This window comes from Molothrus aeneus, chromosome 30 (assembly GCF_037042795.1).
Source record: "Molothrus aeneus isolate 106 chromosome 30, BPBGC_Maene_1.0, whole genome shotgun sequence".
NCBI classification, from domain to species: Eukaryota; Metazoa; Chordata; class Aves; order Passeriformes; family Icteridae; genus Molothrus; species Molothrus aeneus.
Window position 1 is genome coordinate 2680849 of NC_089675.1, and position 20737 is coordinate 2701585.

A 20737-nucleotide genomic window follows, 5' to 3' on the forward strand; every position below is an offset into this window, starting at 1 on the left:
GCAGGTGAGACACCCTGGGAAGGGCCCCTGCTGCCCCACCCTCACCTGTCCAGGGCTCCTCTCTGCATCCACCTCTTCTGGGGTCTTTTCCACCTTCATCCCCTGATTGCAGCCCCGGGGAGTTTTGTGGCATCACCTTTTCATCCCCCCCAGGTACTGGTGGAGCATCTTTGGGGGTCCCCTTCCCCTCCTGTCCCTCTGGATCCAGGTGTTCATGGACCCCCCTTGATCTCCCAGGTCCAGTCATGGACACAGGGCCCAAGGAGGTTTTTTTGGGGTCACCTTTCTGTCCCCCAAAACCTGGGGACACCTGTCCCTCCTTCCCAGGCTCTTTCAGCCACGAGGTTTCCCAGATCAGCTCCTGTGTTCCAGGAATCCCAAACTCTCCTGATCCCTTCCCTGCTCCTAAAGTAATTCCAGACCATGGGGAAAAAAGTTATATTTTTAATTTAACTCCTTTTGGTGAGGTTTAATCATTGAAATTCCCCAATTCCTCAGGATTTGAACCCATTTTTTCTTCCTCATTTCAAATTCCTTCCAATTGAAAAATAGGAAAAAATGGAACCTTAATATTTTTCTTTTTTTTTTTTTTTTTGCCTTTATTCTGACTCTTCCGAGGTTTCCTTTTCATCATAGAAAGGATAATTTGGAATAATTTGGGTTTTTATGTGAGGAATACGAATCCCATCCTGTCAGATCCATCAGGGAAGGATCCTGGCACAGGTGGTGGGATCCCACCCAGACTCCAGCCCTGATTTTCTATGGAAATGCAATTTTAGGGAATAATTTGAGGATTTTCAGCAATTTTAAGTGGGGGGGTGATGTTTTCCACCTCTGCTCCTCCTGGGATTGGGATTGATCAGTTCCTTCCTCTTTCCCCCCCCTCTACCACCAGGATTCCCCACTTTTCCTACCAAAAAAAAACCCAAAAAACCCCAGAATTTCACCCTGAGCTGGTGCATGGGTTGGGAATTTCTGGTTTTCCTTTTGGGACCCCAGCATTCCCTTCTGGAGGGGACGGGGCTGGATCCAGATCTGACCAATCCCACCCAAAACCCAACTCCCAGAGGGCTCCAGAGCATCCTGGGGGGCTCCCAAATCCATCCTGGAAATTTCCCAATGGGAATCACATCCAAAAATTCCCTTGCCCAACCTGGAGCTGGAAATTTCCCCAAATATGGCCATGGGTTATTTGGGATTTTTTTTTGGGTGCTTTTTGGGATTAAGGTAGGGCAGGAAAATCCCAGGGAGGCTCATTCCCAATCTGACATCTGTGATGGGTTGGGAATTTTTGGAGCATCTGGTGGTTTTTCTGAATTTTAAGGGGATTTTAGGGAGTGATCAGGATGTTCCAGGGGTGAATCTGGCAGTGCCTTTCCCAAAAAAACCCCAACAAAAAAAATCACTTTTCCTTTGGGGTGGATTTCATCCCAAATCAATCCTGTAATCCCGTTTTTCTGGGTGAAAACCAAAACTTTTCCTTTGGTTTTGAGTGAATCTGGCAGTGCCTTTCCCCAAAAAAAACCCAACCAAAAAATCACATTTCCTTTGATTTTGGGTGAATTTAATCCCAAATCAATCCCGAGTGGATGAGCTGGGATGGAGAAAGCTGGGGTGAATTTGTGTGGAGATTTTTAGGGAATTTTAGGGGGTGATTGGGATGTTCCAGGGGTGAATCTGGCAGTGTCTCCTAAAAAGAAAAAAATCCAACCAAAAAAAAACCAAAATCACTTTTCCTTTGGATTTGGGTGAATTCCATCCCAAATCAATCCCAAATGGGAACGCACATAGGGATTCCTGAAGCTGGGATGAATTTGTGTGGAGATTTTTAGGGAATTTTACGGGGTGATCAGGATGTTCCAGGGGTGAATCTGGCAGTGCCTTTCCAAAAAAATACCCAACCAAAAAATCGGGTTTTCTTTTGGTTTTGGGTGAATTCCATCCCAAATCAATCCTGGGTAGAAAAGCTGGGATAGGGGAAGTTGGGGTGAATGTTTGTGTGGAGATCTCCAGGGGATTTTAGGGGATCTGGCAGTGCCTTTCCAAAAAAATACCCGACCAAAAAATCACTTTTCCTTTGGTTTTGGGTGAATTCCATCCCAAATCAATCCTGAGTGGAGAAGCTGGGATGGGGGAAGCTGGGGTAAATGTTTGTGTGGAGATCTTTAGGGAATTTAGGGGTGATCAGGATGTTCAAGGGGTGAATCTGGCAGTGCCTTTCCAAAAAAATACCCGACCAAAAAATCAGGTTTTCCTTTGATTTGGGGTGAATTCCATCCCAAATCAATCCTGGGTGGGGAAGCTGGGATAGAGGAAGCTGGGGTCAGTGTTTGTGTGGAGATCCCGGGTGGATGGGCTGGGACAGGGGAAGTTGGGGTGAATGTTTGTGTGGATATTCCCGGGTGGATGAGCTGGGGTCAGTGTTTGTGTGGATATTCCCTCATGGATGGGCTGGGGTCAGTGTTTGTGTGGATATTCCCTCATGGATGGGCTGGGGTCAGTGTTTGTGTGGATATTCCCTCATGGATGGGCTGGGGTCAGTGTTTGTGTGGAGATTTCCTCATGGATGGGCTGGGGTCAGTGTTTGTGTGGAGATTCCCTCATGGATGGGCTGGGGTCAGTGTTTGTGTGGAGATTCCTGGCTGGATGGGCTGGGGTCAGTGTTTGTGTGGAGATTTCCTCATGGATGGGCTGGGGTCAGTGTTTGTGTGGAGATTTCCTCATGGATGGGCTGGGGTCAGTGTTTGTGTGGCGATTCCCTCATGGATGGGCTGGGGTCAGTGTTTGTGTGGAGATTCCCTCATGGATGGGCTGGGGTCAGTGTTTGTGTGGAGATTCCCCCATGGATGGGCTGGGGTCAGTGTTTGTGTGGAGATTCCCGGGTGGATGGGCTGGGGTCAGTGTTTGTGTGGAGATTCCCTCATGGATGGGCTGGGGTCAGTGTTTGTGTGGAGATTCCCAGGTGGATGGGCTGGGGTCAGTGTTTGTGTGGAGATTCCCTCATGGATGGGCTGGGGTCAGTGTTTGTGTGGCGATTCCCTCATGGATGGGCTGGGGTCAATGTTTGTGTGGAGATCCCGGGTGGATGGGCTGGGGTCAGTGTTTGTGTGGAGATTCCCTCATGGATGGGCTGGCACGGGGAGGGAGCTCCCGTGGGACCGGGAATTCTCCAGGATGGGGAGCGCAGAACCCTCGGAGAATCCCGAGCACGTCCTGCCCATCCCGACCCTGCGTGACTCATGAAACACGAACACCCAGGGCTGGACCCGCAGCTCCTGGCGCCATCGGGGGACGATGATCCGGGACAGCGGCCCGGGCCCTGACCCGCGCCTGTCCCGCTGCTCTCCGCAGGCCGCTCCGGTCCCGTCCACTCCCCGCCGGGCTCTCCATGAGAACCGAGCCCCGATGGCCGCGCTCCCGAGCGCCGGGATCAAGCGCAAACCGGAGGATGCGGGACCGGGACCGGGATCGGGATCGGCCGCGTCCAGCGGCGCCGCCTCGGACGACGAGATCGCCACGAGCGACAGCGGCGACAGCTGCGACAGCGGCGGCAGCACCGGGAGCGCCGCCCGTGAGCCGGGGCCGGGCTGTGGGCGGGGCTCGGGAGATTCTTTTTCATTGATTTTTGGGAATTCTGGCGTTTTTTAACGGGTTTAAAGAATTTGGGGGGTGGTGGTGGTAGTGGGGGGGGTTTTTTGGACAGTGTAAGGGATGTGGGGGGAATGGTGTGGAATCGATTGGAATTGTGAGGGGATCTTATGCAGCGATTTTTGGGGGGAACTTTGGGGTTTTCAGGGGAATTTTACAGAATAGTAATTTAGAGTTTGGGAATTTTTAATTCATTTTGAATTAATTTTTAATAAGTTTTAATTTACTTAAAAATTTAAGGGGATTTACGGATTTTTTTTAAAAAAATTGTTGAATTTTGTTTTATTTTTGGTGAGGCTTTAGAATTTGAGAGACAACTGAGATTTTTAAAAAAAATTTCAGGGCGATTTGGAGGAATTTTTTACTTTTTGGAGGCTTAAGGGAATTTCTGGGATTTTTTGAAAATTTCAGGGAAATTCTGAAGAATTTTTTACTTTTTGGGGGCTTGGGGGAATTTCTGGGGTTTTTTGAAAGTTTGGGGGATTGTGGCATTTGTGGGGAATTATTTGGGGAATTTGTGGGCCTTGAATTTCCCTTGAATTTTGGGAAACTTCAGAGGAGTTGAGAAGGGATTTTGGGGGAGTTTGTAGGGAACCTGAAGGGAAATTCTGACCATTTGCAGGGGGGAATTATGGGGTAATTTTAAATGTTGGAAGGAAATAGAGGGAAAATGGGTGAATTTTTTATCATTTTGGGGGTGGTTTCATTCTGACCCGCTCTGTGCCCACAGCCCCATCCATCCTGCAGGGCTTTGCCCAGCGTGAATTTCCTTTGAATTTTGGGAAATTTTTTAGGAGCTGGGGAGGGATTTTGGGGGATTTTTGACGGGGTGATTTTGTAGCAGATTTCTGAGCATTTGCATTGGGGAATTATGGGGTAATTTAAAATTTTGGAGGAAAATAGAGGGAAAATGGGTGAGTTAATGTAATTTTGGGGGTGATTTGGTGCTGCCTGCAGCCCCGTCCATCCTGCAGGGCTTTCACCCAGGTCACTGTCTACTACTTTGCCTGGTGTGAATTTCCTTTGAATTTTGGGAAATTTTTTAGGAGCTGGGGAGGGATTTTGGGGGATTTTTGATGGGGTGATTTTGTAGTGGATTTCTGACCATTTGCATTGGTGAATTATGGGATAATTTTAAATGTTGGAGGGAAATAGATGGAAAATGGGTGAATTAATGTAAATTTGGTGTTGATTTAATTGTGACCTGCTCTGTGCCCATCCATCCTGCAGGGCTTTGCCCAGTGTGAATTTCCTTGGAATTTTGGGAAATTTTTTAGGAGCTTGGGAAGGATTTTGAGGGAGTTTTGACAGGATGAGTTTGGAGGGAGCATGGAGCGGATTTCTGACCATTTGCTTTGGGGAATTACGGGATAATTTTAAATGTTGGAGGGAAATAGATGGAAAATGGGTGAATTTTGTATAATTTTGGGTGTGGTTTCGTTCTGACCCGCTCTGTGCCCACAGCCCCATCCATCCTGCAGGGCTTTGCCCAGTGTGAATTTCCTTTGAATTTTGGGAAATTTCTTAGGAGCTGGGGAGGGATTTTGGGGGATTTTTGATGGGGTGATTTTGTAGCGGATTTCTGACCATTTGCATTGGGGAATTACGGGATAATTTTAAATGTTGGAGGGAAATAGATGGAAAATGGGTGAATTAATGTAATTTTGGTGCAGATTTCACTGTGCCCCTCTCTGTGCCCGCAGCCCCGTCCATCCTGCGGCGCTCCCGGGCGCGCCGGGGCGGGAAGCGCGTGCGCTTTGCCCAGGTCACCGTTTACTACTTTGCCCGGCGCCAGGGCTTCACCTGCGTGCCCAGCGCCGGGGGCAGCTCCCTGGGCATGGCCCCGCGGCACCACCGTGCCCGCAGGTACAGCCTCAGCCAGTTCGCCCACCTGCGCCAGGTGAGCCACCGGCAGCACCTGCGGCAGCACCTGCGCCGGGAGAAACTGCGAGCCAGGAGGAGAGAGGTGAGGGGGGAGCCAGGTGGGGAAGAGGTGGGGAGGGAGGGGGATCCAGGTGGGGAGGGAGGGGAGATCCAGGTGGGGAATAGGTGGGGAGGGAGGGCAGAATCCAGGTGGGGAATAGGTGGGCAGGGATGGGGGATCCAGGTGGGGAATAGTTGGGGAGGGAGGGCAGAATCCAGGTGGGGAATACCTGGGGAGGGAGGGAGTGGGAATCCAGGTGGGGAATAGGTGGGGAGGGGAGGGAAGAATCCAGGTGGGGAATAGGTGGGGAGGGAGGGGAAATCCAGGTGGGGAATAGGTGGGGAGGGATGGGGATCCAGGTGGGGAATAGGTGTAGAGGAAGGGAAGAATCCAGGTGGGGAATAGGTGGGGAGGGAGGGGGGATCCAGTTGGGGAATACCTGGGGAGGGAGGGCAGAATCCAGGTGGGGAAGAGGTGGGAGGGAGGGGGGATCCAGGTGGGAAATAGGTGTGAGGGAGACGGGAATCCTGATGGGAAATGCCTGGGGAGGGAGGGTGGAATGCAGATGGGAAATAGCTGGGGAGGGAGGGAGCAAGGGGGAATCCAGGTGGGGAATAACTGGGGAGGGAGAGAAGAATCTAGGTGGGAAATACTTGGGGAGGGAGGGAGAGAGGAAGAGAGGGGGAGTCCAGGTGGGGAATAGCTGGGGAGGGAGGGAAGAATCCAGGTGGGAAATAGCTGTGAAGGAAGGGAGAGAGGAAGAGAGGGGGAATCCAGGTGGGAAATAGCTGGAGAGGGAGGGAAGAATCCAGGTGGGGAAAAACTGGAGAGAGTGGGTAGAATCCAGGTGGGAAATACCTGGGGAGGGAGAGAAGAATCCAGATGGGAAATAGGTGGGGAGAAAGGGAGAGAGGAAGAGAGGGGGAATCCAGGTGGGGAATAGCTGTGAGGGAGATGGGAATCCTGGTGGGAAATGCCTGAGGAGGGAGGGAGCAAGGGGGAATCCAGGTGGGAAATAGGTGGGGAGGGAGGGCAGAATCCAGGTGGGGAATACCTGGGGAGGGAGGGAGTGGGAATCCAGGTGGGGAATAGGTGGGGAGGGAGGGAGAGGGGAAGAGAGGGGGAGTCCAGGTGGGGAATAGCTGGGGAGAGGGGGACAGAGCAAGGGAGAATCCAGGTGGTGAATAGCTGGGGAAGGAGGGAAGAATCCAGGTGGGAAATACTTGGGGAGAGGGAGGGAGGGGGAATCCAAGTGGGAAATAGCTGGGATGGAGACTGGAATCCTGGTGGGAAATGCCTGGGAAGGGAGGGTGGAATGCAGGTGGGAAATAACTGGAGAGGGGGGGACAGAGCAAGGGGGAATCCAGGTGGGAAATAGCTGGGGAAGGAGGGAAGAATCCAGGTGGGAAATACCTGGGGAAGGAGGGAAGAATCCAGGTGGGAAATACCTGGGGAGAAAGGGAGAGAGGAAGAGAGGGGGAGTCCAGATGGGGAATAGCTGGGATGGAGACTGGAATCCAGGTGGGAAGTGCCTGGGAAGGGAGGGTGGAATGCAGGTGGGAAATAACTGGAGAGGGAGGGAAGAATCCAGGTGGGAAATAGCTGGGATGGAGACTGGAATCCTGGTGGGAAATGCCTGGGGAGGGAGGGAGCAAGGGGGAATCCAGGTGGGAAATAGGTGGAGATGGAGGGTGGAATCCAGATGGGAAATAGCTGGGGTGGGGGGACAGAGCAAGGGGGAATCCAGATGGGGAAAAACTGGAGAGAGAGGGCAGAATCCAGGTGGGAAATACCTGGGGAGGAAGGGAAGAATCCAGGTGGGAAATAGGTGGAGATGGAGGGTGGAATCCAGGTGGGAAACAGCTGGAGGGGCAGCAGTGGGGGATAATACCTGGAGGGGATTTGGGGTGACAAAGAGAATGTGGGTGGGGAATACCTGGGGGTGGATTTGGGGGAGCCAGGTATTGGGGCTGGGAGGGGGAATCCAGGTGGGAAATACCTGAGGAGGGAGGAGGAATCCAGGTGGGAAATACCTGGATGGGTTTGGTGGTGGGCAGGTGGGGAAGCCCTTGGGGAGGGATTTGAGGGAGGGAAGTGAAAAATGCCCGGGTGAGGTTGGAAGAGGGGCAAAGTGAGGGGAATCCAGGTGGGAAAAACTTTGGGGGGATCTTAGGAGGAAGATGCAGGGAAAACTCAGTGTGGGAAACACCTGGGTGGCACCTGGGGGTGATCAGGATGTTCTGGGGTGAGTCTGGCAGTGCCTTTCCAAAAGAACCAACCCAACAGAAAAATCACTTTTCCTTTGGTTTAGGGTGAATTCCATCCCAAATCAATCCCGAAATCCTGGGGTTTGGGTGAAAACCAAAGCTTTTCCTTTGTTTTTGGGTGAATCTGGCAGTGCCTTTCTGAAAAAGCCCAACAGAAAAATAATTTTCTTTTGGTTGTACAAACCTTGGGAGGGACAGGGACAGGTTTGGGTGGAGGGAAGGACACCTGGGCCTGGTGACCCCCGTGGTTCCACATCCCCACACGTGTCCCTCTGCCAGCATCCAGGAACACAAAATCACAGAATGATTATAGGTTGATTGATTATGATTATGATTGATTATTGATTATTGATTATGATCATACAGCACCTGCAGTGCTTTTCTTGAAGAGCTCTGGGTGTCAGGGCTACAGCCCCAAATCTGACCCACCACGGTTTCCAGCTGAACATGTTTTCTATTCTCTCATGATGTAATTTAAATATTAATTATTAAACTTGCATTGTTCAGTTGTATACATTGATTTCATCCAAGCACAGATCCTCGTGATCCCCCTCAAACCTCTAATATAGTTTCTCATTATTTTCCTTACTATTAAACAATAATTATATATAATATTTACATTATTTATCCTATAGTGATTACACAGGTGCAGTTTCACCTGATCCAGCCAACACAGGGCCTGACATTCCCCAGGGCCTACCCTTAACATTTCCCAGGGTTCACCAAGCCTGATTTCCTTTCTAACTCCCTGAATTTCCTATTTTGGGGAGTTTTGACAGGCTGAATTTGGAGGGAAACTGGAGGGGAATTCTGAGCATTTGCAGGGGAGGAAGTGCAGGGTAATTTTGAATTTTGGAGGGAAATAGAGGGAACATGGGTGAATTTTGTATAATTTTGGGGGTGATCTTGTTCTGACCCACTCTGTGCCTGCAGCCCTGTCCATCCTAGGTCCAGGTCACCATCTGCTACCTTGCCCAACATAAATTTCCTTTGAATTTTGGGAATTTTTTTAGGACCTGGGGAGGGATTTTGGGGGAGTTTTGACGGGATGAGTTTGGAAAGAAACGAATGACGAGGTAATTCTAAATTTTGGAGGGAAATAGAAGGAAAATGGGTGAATTTTGTATAATTTTGGAGGTTGTTTTGTACTGACCTGCTCTGTGCCTGCAGCCCTGTCCATCCTAGGTCCAGGTCACCATCTACTACTTTGCCCAACATAAATTTCCTTTGAATTTTGGGAATTTTTTTAGGAGCTGGGGAGGGATTTTGAGGGAGTTTTGACAGGGTGAGTTTGGAAGGAAATCCTGAGCATTTGCAGGGTGGAATTATGGGGTAATTTTAAATTTTGGAGGGAAATAGAGGGGAAATGGGTGAATTAATGTAATTTTGGGGGTGGTTTTGTGCTGACCCACTCTGCCTGCAGCCCCATCCATCCTAGGTCCAGGTCACCATCTACTACTTTGCCCAACATAAATTTCCTTTGAATTTTGGGAAATTTTAGAGGAGCTGGGGAGGGATTTTGGGGGAGTTTTGACAGGGTGAGTTTGGAAGGAAATCCTGAGCATTTGCAGGGCGGAATTATGGGGTAATTTTAAATTTTGACAGGAAATAGAGGGAAAATGGGTGAATTAATGTAATTTTGGGGGTGATCTTGTTCTGACCCACTCTGTGCCTGCAGCCCTGTCCATCCTAGGTCCAGGTCACCATCTACTACTTTGCCCAACATAAATTTCCTTTGAATTTTGGGAATTTTTTTAGGACCTGGGGAGGGATTTTGGGGGAGTTTTGATGGGATGAGTTTGGAAAGAAACGAATGACGAGGTAATTTTAAATTTTGGAGGGAAATAGAAGGAAAATGGGTGAATTTTGTATAATTTTGGAGGTTGTTTTGTACTGACCCATGATGTGCCTGCAGCCCTGTCCATCCTAGGTCCAGGTCACCATCTACTACTTTGTCCAACATGAATTTCCTTTGAATTTTGGGAAATTTTAGAGGACCTGGGGAGGGATTTTGGGGGAGTTTTGACAGGGTGAGTTTGGAAAGAAACGAATTACGAGGTAATTTTAAATTTTGGAGGGAAATAGAGGGAAAATGGGTGAATTAATGTAATTTTGGGGGTGATCTTGTTCTGACCCACTCTGTGCCTGCAGCCCTGTCCATCCTAGGTCCAGGTCACCATCTACTACTTTGCCCAACATAAATTTCCTTTGAATTTTGGGAATTTTTTTAGGACCTGGGGAGGGATTTTGGGGGAGTTTTGACAGGGTGAGTTTGGAAGGAAATCCTGAGCATTTGCAGGGCGGAATTATGGGGTAATAATGGGTAATTTTAAATTTTGACAGGAAATAGAGGGGAAATGGGTGAATTAATGTAATTTTGGGGGTGGTTTTGTGCTGACCCACTCTGCCTGCTGCCCCATCCATCCTAGGTCCAGGTCACCATCTACTACTTTGTCCAACATAAATTTCCTTTGAATTTTGGGAATTTTTTTAGGAGCTGGGGAGGGATTTTGAGGGAGTTTTGATGGGATGAGTTTGGAAAGAAACGAATGACGAGGTAATTCTAAATTTTGGAGGGAAATAGAAGGAAAACGGGTGAATTAATGTAATTTTGGTGCCGATTTGGCGCTGACCCACCCTGAACCCGTTCAGCTCTCCAAACCTTCTCCTCTCCCTCCTTCCCAGCTGACCCAGAACGGGACGGTGCCCTCGGCCGAGGCGGCGGGGCTGACCTTGGCCGACGTGTCGGACGATGACCTGGACGTGGGCCAGGTGGAGGTGGGCGATTATTTCTACCTGCAGCCGCTGCCCACCAAGCGGCGCCGGGCGCTGCTGCGCGCCTCGGGCGTGCGCAGGATCGACGCCGAGGAGCGCCAGGAGCTCCGCGCCCTGCGCCTGTCCCGCGAGCAGTGCGGCTGCCACTGCCGGCTGACCTGCGAGCCCCGCACCTGCGCCTGCAGCCAGGCGGGCATCCAGTGCCAGGTGAGGGCATCCAGTGCCAGGTGAGGGACATGGAGGGGCCAGGCGGGCATCCAGTGCCAGGTGAGGGACACAGAGGGGCCAGGCGGGCATCCAGTGCCAGGTGAGACATGGGGGGGCCAGGTGGGCATCCAGTGCCAGGTGAGGGCATCCAGTGCCAGGTGAGGGACATGGAGGGGCCAGGCGGGCATCCAGTGCCAGGTGAGGGCATCCAGTGCCAGGTGAGACATGGGGGGGCCAGGCGGGCATCCAGTGCCAGGTGAGACATGGAGGGGCCAGGCGGGCATCCAGTGCCAGGTGAGAGACACAGAGGGGCCAGGTGAGGGCATCCAGTGCCAGGTGAGAGACACAGAGGGGCCAAGGGGGTCATTGTGTGCCAGGAGGGCATCCAGTGCCAGGTGAGACATGGGGGGGCAGGCAGGCATCCAGTGCCAGGTGAGACATGGGGGGGCCAGGTGAGGGCATCCAGTGCCAGGTGAGACATGGAGGGGGCCAGAGTCGTCATTGTGTGCCAGGTGGGCATCCAGTGCCAGGTGAGACATGGGGAGGAGCCAGGTGAGCGCATCCAGTGCCAGGTGAGAGACATGGAGGGGCCAGGGGGGTCATTGTGTGCCAGGCGGGCATCCAGTGCCAGGTGAGACATGGGGGGAGGCCAGGCGGGCATCCAGTGCCAGGTGAGAGACACAGAGGGGCCAGGTGAGGGCATCCAGTGCCGGGTGAGACACATGGTGGGGGGCAGGCGGGCATCCAGTGCCAGGTGAGGGCATCGAGTGCCAGGTGAGAGACACAGAGGGGCCAGGGTGGTCATTGTGTGCCAGGAGGGCATCCAGTGCCAGGTGAGACACACAGAGGGGCCAGGCTGGTCATTGTGTGCCTCCTGAAGAGTGGGGAGAGGCAGGTGTGCCAGGAGAGGCAGGTGTGCCAGGAGAGGCAGGTGTGCCAGGTGTGCCAGGTGTGCCAGGAGAGCTGCAGGGCAGGGGTTTGGGGTGGGATGAGGGCCAGGCTGCTCCTCGTGTTCTTCTGTTCTGTGCTCCTTGAGGAGTGGGGAGAGCCAGGTGTGCCAGGTGTGCCAGGTGTGCCAGGTGAGGGCATGCAGTGCCAGGTGAGGGCATGCAGTGCCAGGTGAGCTGGGATAAGGGGCCACAGGTGGGCCTCCAGGCACACCCACCCACTGTGCCCTGTGCTTGCTCCTTGGGGGAGCAGAGGGTGCCAGCTGAGGCACCTGGGGGTTGTGGTCCAGCAGCAGCTCCAGGTGTGTTTTGGCCATACCTGGAATGCATAAACTCCTCCCCACCCCAAATTCCTGCTGTCCAGGTGGGATCTGGGATCTCTCTGGGGTGGGATTCAGGCTCTGGGGGGGGATGAAGGGTGGAATCCAGATGGGATCCTGTGGGATCCTGCACCTGTCCACATCCTCCCTATGGAGACACCTGGCTGGGATAACGTCCCACCACGGTGTTTGGGGTGGGATTTGGACCCTGGAGGGTTCCTGCAGGGTCCCACACCTGTCATTGGGGTGGGGTTCAGGCTGGGAGGGCCCTGCAGTGTCCCACACCTGTCCTGAGGTGGGATTTGGACCCTGGAGGGCCTGCAGGGCCTCACCCTGTCCCTGTCCCCAGGTGGATCACACCTCGTTCCCATGCAGCTGCTCCCGGGACAAAGCCCCACCATCAAGTTTGGGGTGGGATTTGGCCCCTGGAGGGCTCCTGCAGGGTCCCACACCTGTCACTGGGGTGGGATTTGGATCCTGGAGGGCCCTGCTGGGTCTCACCCTGTCACTGGGATGGGATTTGGATCCTGGAGTGCACTGCAGGCTCTCACCCTGTCACTGGGGTGGGATTTGGCCCCTGGAGGGCCCTGCAGGCTCTCACCCCTGTCACTGGGGTGGGATTTGGACCTTGGAGGGCTCCTGCAGGGTCCCAGCCCTCTCCTTGGGGTGGGATTTGGCCCCTGGAGGGCCCTGCAGGGCCTCACCCCTGTCACTGGGATGGGATTTGGATCCTGGAGGGCACTGCAGGCTCTCACCCTGTCATTGGGATGGGATTTGGCCCCTGGAGGGCCCTGCAGGCTCTCACCCCTGTCACTGGGGTGGGATTTGGCCCCTGGAGGGCCCTGCAGGGTCCCAGCGCTGTCACTGGGGTGGGATTTGGATCCTGGAGGGCCCTGCAGGCTCTCACCCTGTCACTGGGGTGGGATTTGGCCCCTGGAGGGCCCTGCAGGCTCTCACCCTGTCACTGGGGTGGGATTTGGACCTTGGAGGGCCCTGCAGGCTCTCACCCCTGTCCTTGGGGTGGGATTTGGCCCCTGGAGGGCCCTGCAGGGTCTCACCCCTGTCACTGGGGTGGGATTTGGCCCCTGGAGGGCCCTGCAGGGTGGTCTCACCCTGTCCCTGTCCCCAGGTGGATCGCACCTCGTTCCCGTGCGGCTGCTCCCGGGACGGCTGTGGGAACGTGGCCGGGCGCATCGAGTTCAATCCCCTGCGCGTCCGCACGCACTTCCTGCACACCCTGATGAAGCTGGAGCTGGAGAACCGGCGCCAGGAGGAGGAGGAGGAGGAGGAGGAAGGAGCTGCCGGCCCCAGCTGGCCGCCCCCCCAGCCCCCCGAGACTCAGGACTTCCAGGAGTACCTGGCGGAGAACGAGCGGGCGGTGCTGCACCTGCAGACGGCCGAGGAGCTGGAGAGGCTGAAGGCTGAGGAAGACTCTGGAAGCGGCTCTGGGGGAGAGGGGGGCGGGCTCTGCGTGCTGGGGGAGCACCTGGATGACACCTGGCAGGTGAAACCTGCCCCGTGCCCCGGGCTCAGCTCCAGCCTCCTGATCCCAGCCCAGTTCCCGCTGGAATCTCCTGTGCTCTGCTACCCCCAGGGGCAGCCGGCCCAGGGCGGCTCCTCCCAGCCCTACCTGCCCCATGCCCCTGGGCTCCTGTGCCAGCTGGAGCCACGGGCAGCTGCCAAGGGTGGCAGTGGGCACGGGGAGCACCCAGCTCCAGCCTCCAGCGCCCCCGGGAAGGAGCTGGGGGTGCCGCCTGTCCCTGCGGCTGCGAGCAAGGAAGGAGCGCCCCAAAATCTCCCAGAGCACCTGGAGCACCCCCACCTGCCCGTATGAGTGGCCTCAGGCCCTCTGGCTCCATTATTTATTCCATGGATTGATTATTTAATTGGTGGGGGCTGCTCTGGACAGAGGATTGACCAGGCCCAGGAGTCCTTTTCTCACCTGGTGGGGGTCACCTGTGCCAGGACTCACCTGAGCTGCAGCCTCTGGGATCCTTCCTGTTCTCCATCCCACCTGGCAGAGATCACCTGAGCCAGGACTCACCTGAGCTGGGGCCTCCTGGATCCCACAGCAGCTCTGTCCCTGTGGCTGCCTCCACTTTCCTTGGTTTTAAGGGAAAATCCGTTTTTCCCTAATTCCTGTTTGTTTAATGAATGTCTCACCTGGGCCACCTCATCCAAGGTGATGCTTCCACTCACCTGCAGCTGGGATGGATTGGGAAACACCTGGAACTGGCACAAGAGACCCAAGACTGGAGTCCCCAAACTCACCTGGAAAAATTCTGGGGGGGTTGAACCAACTTCACCTCCTTGTTGGCTCCTCCATCACCTGGAACTGATCACCTGTACCTGTGGGAACCTTCTGGAACATTCATTGCCGTGAATTGCAGCTGCTGAGGGGATGGAGCTGCCCCTGCAAGAAGCAGGATTTGGGATGTGAGGGTGCAGGAGCGTCCCTGGCCCACTGCAGGTGAGCTCTGGGCATCCAGGTGAGCAATTCCAGCAGGAGCAGAGCCCTGCAGGTGTGCCCAGGTGTCCCATGGATGCAATGTCTGATCCCTGAGCTCTCAGCTGCCTCCTTGTCCATCCATCCATGCAGGTGGCCTCACCTGGCTGTGTTTCCCAAAGAACTGTTCCTGCCTCTGCAGCCCTCAGGATCCATCCCACGGATCCTGAGGATGGATCCATGCCAGCAGAGCCCTGCAGGTGTGCACAGGTGCCCAGCTCCTGCTCTTCCTGGTGCACCTGAATTCCCTGTGCTGCTCCTCAGGTGCTTCCTGCTCACCTGTGCTCCCTCTGCCTCTGGGCATCTCCACTGGCACCAAACTGGTCAGACTGGGGTGGATTCTCCAGACTCACCTGGTCCCTCCAGCCCTTCCTTGGATGGGATTCATGGGACACCCACCTGTGCTCCAGACCTTCCTGGGCTCTGCCTTGGGGTGAAACTTCTCATTGCTGGGGCTTTTCCCTCTTTTATGGCATCAGCCTGGCCCAGGAGCAATTCCAGCCTGGGAAGAGGCAGGAGAGGGGGAAATTTGGGATATGAGCTGGGGCTGCCCTGCTCTGCTGGCTCTGAGCCCCGGGGCTTTGCTCACCTGGATTCTGGGATCTGCTCACCTGCTTGGGACTGAGCCCCAAAACCTGCATTCTGCTGACCTGGACCCTGCAGACTGTGGGATCTGCTCACCTGGACCCCACAGACTGTGGCATCTGCTCACCTGGACCTGCTCACCTTGTGGGATCTGCTCACCTGGACCCTGCATACTGGGATCTGCTCACCTGGACCCTGCAGATTGTGGGATCTGCTCACCTGGATCTGCTCACCTGGACCCCACAGACTGTGGGATCTGCTCACCTGAGCACACCCAGGATCTGCTCACCTGCTTGGGACTGAGCCCCAAAACCTGCATTCTGCTCACCTGGACCCTGCAGACTGTGGGATCTGCTCACCTGAGCATTCCCAGGATCTGCTCACCTTGTGGGACCTGCTCATGTTGTGGGACCTGCTCACCTGGACCTGCTCACCTTGTGGGACCTGTGCCTTCAGGACCTGCCCACCTGGACCTGCTCATGGTGGATCTGCTCACCTGGATCTGCTCACCTGAGCACTCCCTGGACCTGCTCACCTTGTGGAACCTGCTCACCTGGACCTGCTCATCTTGTGGGACCTGCTCACCTTGTGGGACCTGCTCACCTTGTGGGACCTGTGCCTTCAGGACCTGCCCACCTGGATGCTCCCAGACCCCGGGGTCACAGGGACCCAAACCCCCCAATCCAGCTGCTGCCCCCCCCCTCCGTTCTTTTCCTGAATTTTTGATTTCACCATTGGCTTCTCCAGCAGTTTTCCCACACTGGGCTCTGACCCTCACCAGTTTTGGGGGTCCCCTGCTGCTCCTGGGGGTCACCTGTGCCCCATAGGGGGCTTTAAGGGGGCTCAGAGTGGGGGTTTTAGGGGTTTTGAGGTCATTGAGGGTTTTTTGGGCCTGAAAGGGGTTCAGAGGGTTTTTTTTGTGGGTTTTAGGGGTTCAGAACAGTTTAAAAAGGGGCTTAAGGGGGCTCAGAGGGGTTTTTAGGGGTGTACAGGGGGTTCAGGGAGGTTCAAAGTGGGGTTTTTAGGGATTATGGAGGCATTGAGGGTTTTTGGGGGTTGAAAGGGGTTCCAAGGGGTTTTTATGGGTTTTTAGGGGTTCAGAGAGGTTTGAGGGGTACTAAAGGGGGTTCAGTTGGGTCTGAAGGGGTTTATAAAGAGAGTTCAAGGGGTTTTTAGGAGATCAAGGGGGTTCAGAGGGGTTGAAGGGGCTTTAAAATGAGTTTGAGGGGATTCAAGGGAGCTCAGTGGGGTTTAAGGGTGTCAAGGGGATTTTTAGGCTTTTGAAGGGAGGTTTAAGGGGGGGTTAAGAAGGGGCTTTAGGGGGGTTCAGAGGGGTCTAAAGGGGCTCAGGTGGGGTTTGAGTTGGTTTAAAGGGCTTTTTTAGGGGCTCAAAAGGGGGATTTCAGTGAGTTCAGAAGATTTAAGGGGGTTTAGAAGGGAATTCAGGGCCCTTGGATGGGTTCAGAGGGGTTTGAGGTGGTTCAGGGTGGTTCAAAGGAGGGGTGTAAGGGGTTCAAAAGGGGGTTCACAGGGGCATTTGGGGGTTCAGAGGGTGCTTTTCAGGGCTTCAGGCAGGGATTTAATGGTGTTCAGAGGTTGTTTAGGGCTTCAGAAGAGATTTCAGGGTGTCTGGCAGAGCCCGAGGGGTTTAAGGGGATCCCAAGGGTTCTGTTTGCTGTTCAGGAGGGCTCCAAGGGGCTTCAGAACATCCCAAGGGGGTCAGGGGGTTCCAAGGGGTTTGGGGGAGTCCAGAGTGGCTTCAGGGGGCTCAGGGGGGATTTGGGGTGGGGAGAGGCCTCAGTGACCCCCAAAGCCCCCAGGGAGCTGGGACTGTTCCCATGGAGGTGCCCAAATCCCACAGGAATGGCCCCAAACCCAGCATTGCCCCCTGAGAGGGGCAGGGGACCCCAAATCCTGCCCTGGATCCCCTGAGCTGGTGCTTCCCAAACCATGGAATTCCCAGATTTATCCCATTGCACCCCAAACCCTGCCAGAATTCCCTGATTTATCCCATTTCACCCTAAACTCCGCCAGAATTCCCAGATTTATCCCATTTCACCCTAAACTCCGTCAGAATTCCCAGATTTATCCCATTTCACCCCAAACCATGGAATTCCCAGATTTCTCCCATTGCACCCCAGAATTCCCGGATTTCTCCCATTGCACCCCAGAATTCCCAGATTTCTCCCATTTCACCCCAGAATTCCCAGATTTCTCCCATTTCACCTCAAAGCCCCCAGAATTCCCAGATTTCTCCCATTTCACCCCAGAATTCCCAGATTTCTCCCATTTCAGCCCAGAATTCCCAGATTTCTCCCATGTTCCCCAGTCCCCCCAGGCTCAGTGGGATCAGGTGGGGTTTCCCTTTTCCCCTGGCTGGATTTGATCCAGTCTGGATTCCATGGATCCGGCCCCTGCTGGTGCTACTGCCCCCCAAAACCCCTGGGGACCCCCAAACCTCCCCCCCAGGGTGCCCAAAGCAGCTTCAGAATTTTTAATGTCATTTTGATTTCTTTCTTAATTTTTTATTCCCCTTTTTCTACTTCTTTTTTTTTTTATTCCTTTAATTTTTAATTCCGTTTTCCTTCTCTTTTAAACTTAATTTTAATTTTTTAAAATTTTGCTTTTATTTCCTTTCTCTGTTTTTATTGCCTTTTTATTTCTTTATTGAATTTTTACTTGCACTTCTTTCTTTTTTTAATTCAATTTATTTTCTTTTTTATTTCCCTTTTAACTTCTTTTTTTTTTTCCTTTTCTTACTAATTCAATTTAATTTCAGTTTTTGGTTTTTAATTTCCATTTTAACTCCACATTTAATGCCACCAAGTGAATCCAAAGCTTCTCCCCACTATTATTCATTTTTCCTGCTTTTCCGCAGTTTCCCGGGACGATGCTGTATTTAAAGAGAATATTTAAGTGGAAAAATAAAAAGTGGTTAAACTTGACCTGGAGTTGTGGCTTAAACAGGGGCAAATTCATAACATTTGGGTTAAACTACTAAAAAATCTGGGCTAAATAGAACAAAATCTGGGTTAAATAATGAAATTTGGGTTAAATGCACTGGGATTTGGGTGAGGTTCACTAAGTTTGGGGGAAATTCACAGAATTTGGGTAAAACCCCAGCCTTGCCCTTGGGTTCCTTCAGACCCCGGCACCGGACTCGGTCCTGAAGGGTTTGGGGTCACCTGGGACCCCCTGGACCCAGCTGGGCCCCGTCCCAACATCCCATCCCAGTGTTCCCATCCTTCCCATTATCCCAGCATCCCATCCCATCCCATCCTTCCCATTGTTCCCATCCCATCCCATCCCAGTGTTCCCATCCTTCCCATTATCCCAACATCCCATCCCATCCCAGTGTTCCCATTATCCCAACATCCCATCCCATCCTTCCCATTGTTCCCATCCCATCCCATCCTTCCCATTATCCCAACATCCCATCCCATCCCATCCCAGTGTTCCCATCCTTCCCATTATCCCAGCATCCCATCCCAGTGTTCCCATCCTTCCCATTATCCCAACATCCCATCCCATCCTTCCCATTGTTCCCATCACTCCCATCCCATCGTTCCTATTATCCCATCACTCCCATCCCATTGTTCCCATTGTTCCCATTATCCCAACATCCCATCCCAACATTCCCATTGTTCCCATTATCCCAACATCCCATCCCATCCTTCCCATCGTTCCCATTGTTCCCATTGTTCCCATTATCCCAACATCCCATCCCATCGTTCCCATTATCCCATCACTCCCATCCCATCCTTCCCATTGTTCCCATCCTTCCCATTACCCCATCACTCCCATCCCATCGTTCCCATTATCCCATCATCCCATCCCATCATTCCCATCGTTCCCATTATCCCATTATCCCATCACTCCCATCCTTCCCATCATTCCCATTATCCCATCACTCCTATCCCATCGTTCCCATTATCCCAACATCCCATTCCATTGTTCCCATTATCCCATCCCATTGCTCCCATTATCCAACATCCCATCCCATTGTTCCCATTGTTCCCATCGTTCCCATTATCCCATCACTCCCATCCCATCGTTCCCATCATTCCCATTATCCCATCCAATTGTTCCCATTGTTCCCATTGTTCCCATTGATCCCAACATCCCATCCCATTGTTCCCATTATCCCATCCCATCATTCCCATTGTTCCCATCATTCCCATTATCCCATTATGCCATCCCATCATTCCCATTATCCCATCACTCCCATCCCATCATCGCCTCCCATTATCCCATTATCCCATCCCATGGATCTCATCCCATCCCAGTTCCCATCCCATTATCACATGGATCCCATCCCATTTCCAATCCCAGTTCCCATCCTGTCCCATCGATCCCATTGCATTGCATCCCATTTCCTATCCCAGATCCCATCCCATTATCCCATCCCATTATCCCATGATCCCATCCCATTTCCACTCCCATTATCCCACTATCCCATTATCCCACTATCCCGATATCCCATCCCCGTTATTTCCCTATCCTGTGATCCCGTTATTCCACCACCCTGTTATCCCACTATCCTGTTATCCCATCCCCATTATTTCCCTATCCTGTGATCCTGTTATTCCGCTATCCCGCGATCCCGCTATCCCATGATCCCATCCCCATTATTTCCCTATCCCATTATCCCATCCCCGCTATCCCGATATGCTGTTATCCCATTATCCCATCCCCGTTCCCATTATCCCTCTATCCCGTTATCCTGCTATCCCATTATCCCGCTAGCCTGTGTCCTGGTTTAGGGCAAATTTGGAGGAGAATTTCCAAAGGGGCCCCTGCAGAGAGCAAACCCACACAGCCCCTCCCCACAGCGGGGTCGGGAAGGATTCCTTGGAGAGGAGTGGAAAGAACCTGTTTATTTAACAGGCACAGCACCCCCAGCACACAAAATGAACAATACCGGATGGCACCGCTCTGAAAAGGATCACAAATTCAGAAAGTCTCTCTTGGGGGGGTGGTCACTCTGTTCTCAGTCCCTCTGGCGCTGGGGCAGCTGCTGCAGCCACAAGGTGCAAACTCTCGGTGTTTCCCAGGTCCCAGTCCGGAGCAGGTTCGAAATGGTCAGAAAAAGGAAAGGAGAAACGGTCCAGGAAGAAATTGGACAGTTTAGCTAAACTAGCTAAAGAGCAAAAGCAAGCAGAAGTGAAGCAAGCAAGAGCGAGAGAGAGCAAAGCGAAAAGCAAAAGCAGCAAAAGCAAAAGCTGCAGTCTCTGTGTCCCGCCAGGCTGATAAGAAAACCAAAACAAAACTTTCCCTCTTCAGAGCCGTCTTAAAGGTACAGAACATGATATCCAACATTAACAGAACACATGAATGGGGATACAGCATCATAACGTCACCCTGGGACAGCCTGTTACCCCACTATCCCGCCATCCCGTTACCCCGCCATCCCGCTATCCCGTTAGCCCTTTATCCTGTTATCCCTCTATCCTGCCATCCCATTACCCTGCCATCCTGTTATCCCACTATCCTGCCATCCCACTATCCATTATCCTGCCATCCCGTTATCCCGCTATCCTGCCATCCTGCTATCCCGT

The 20737-nt window shown here is 53.1% G+C and overlaps 1 protein-coding gene and 1 long non-coding RNA gene across 2 annotated transcripts; one reads left to right on the top strand and one right to left on the bottom strand.

Annotated features, from left to right (window-relative positions):
• Positions 1 to 2037: 2037 nt before the first annotated feature.
• On the top strand, positions 2038 to 18124 carry CSRNP2 (cysteine and serine rich nuclear protein 2). The gene is made up of 4 exons (XM_066567534.1): positions 2038 to 3571; positions 5352 to 5614; positions 10525 to 10821; positions 13218 to 18124. The coding sequence occupies exons 1-4, from the start codon at positions 3295 to 3297 to the stop codon at positions 13920 to 13922; spliced, it is 1542 nt and encodes a 513-aa protein (XP_066423631.1). The 5' UTR covers positions 2038 to 3294; the 3' UTR covers positions 13923 to 18124.
• LOC136567791 (uncharacterized) lies at positions 17726 to 20716 on the bottom strand. Its single transcript, XR_010785149.1, has 2 exons — positions 20101 to 20716; positions 17726 to 18072 (listed from the first exon to the last, which is right to left on the bottom strand). It is a non-coding gene; the product is annotated as an uncharacterized lncRNA (long non-coding RNA).
• Positions 20717 to 20737: the final 21 nt, after the last annotated feature.

Bases quoted from the DNA above. Each gene is read 5' to 3' on its own strand.
- CSRNP2 (XM_066567534.1), top strand. From the start codon at position 3,295: ATGATCCGGGACAGCGGCCCGGGCCCTGACCCGCGCCTGTCCCGCTGC. The intron at 3,572-5,351 runs GTGAGCCGGGGC...CTGTGCCCGCAG, and splicing joins CAGCACCGGGAGCGCCGCCC to CCCCGTCCATCCTGCGGCGC. The intron at 5,615-10,524 runs GTGAGGGGGGAG...CCTCCTTCCCAG, and splicing joins TGCGAGCCAGGAGGAGAGAG to CTGACCCAGAACGGGACGGT.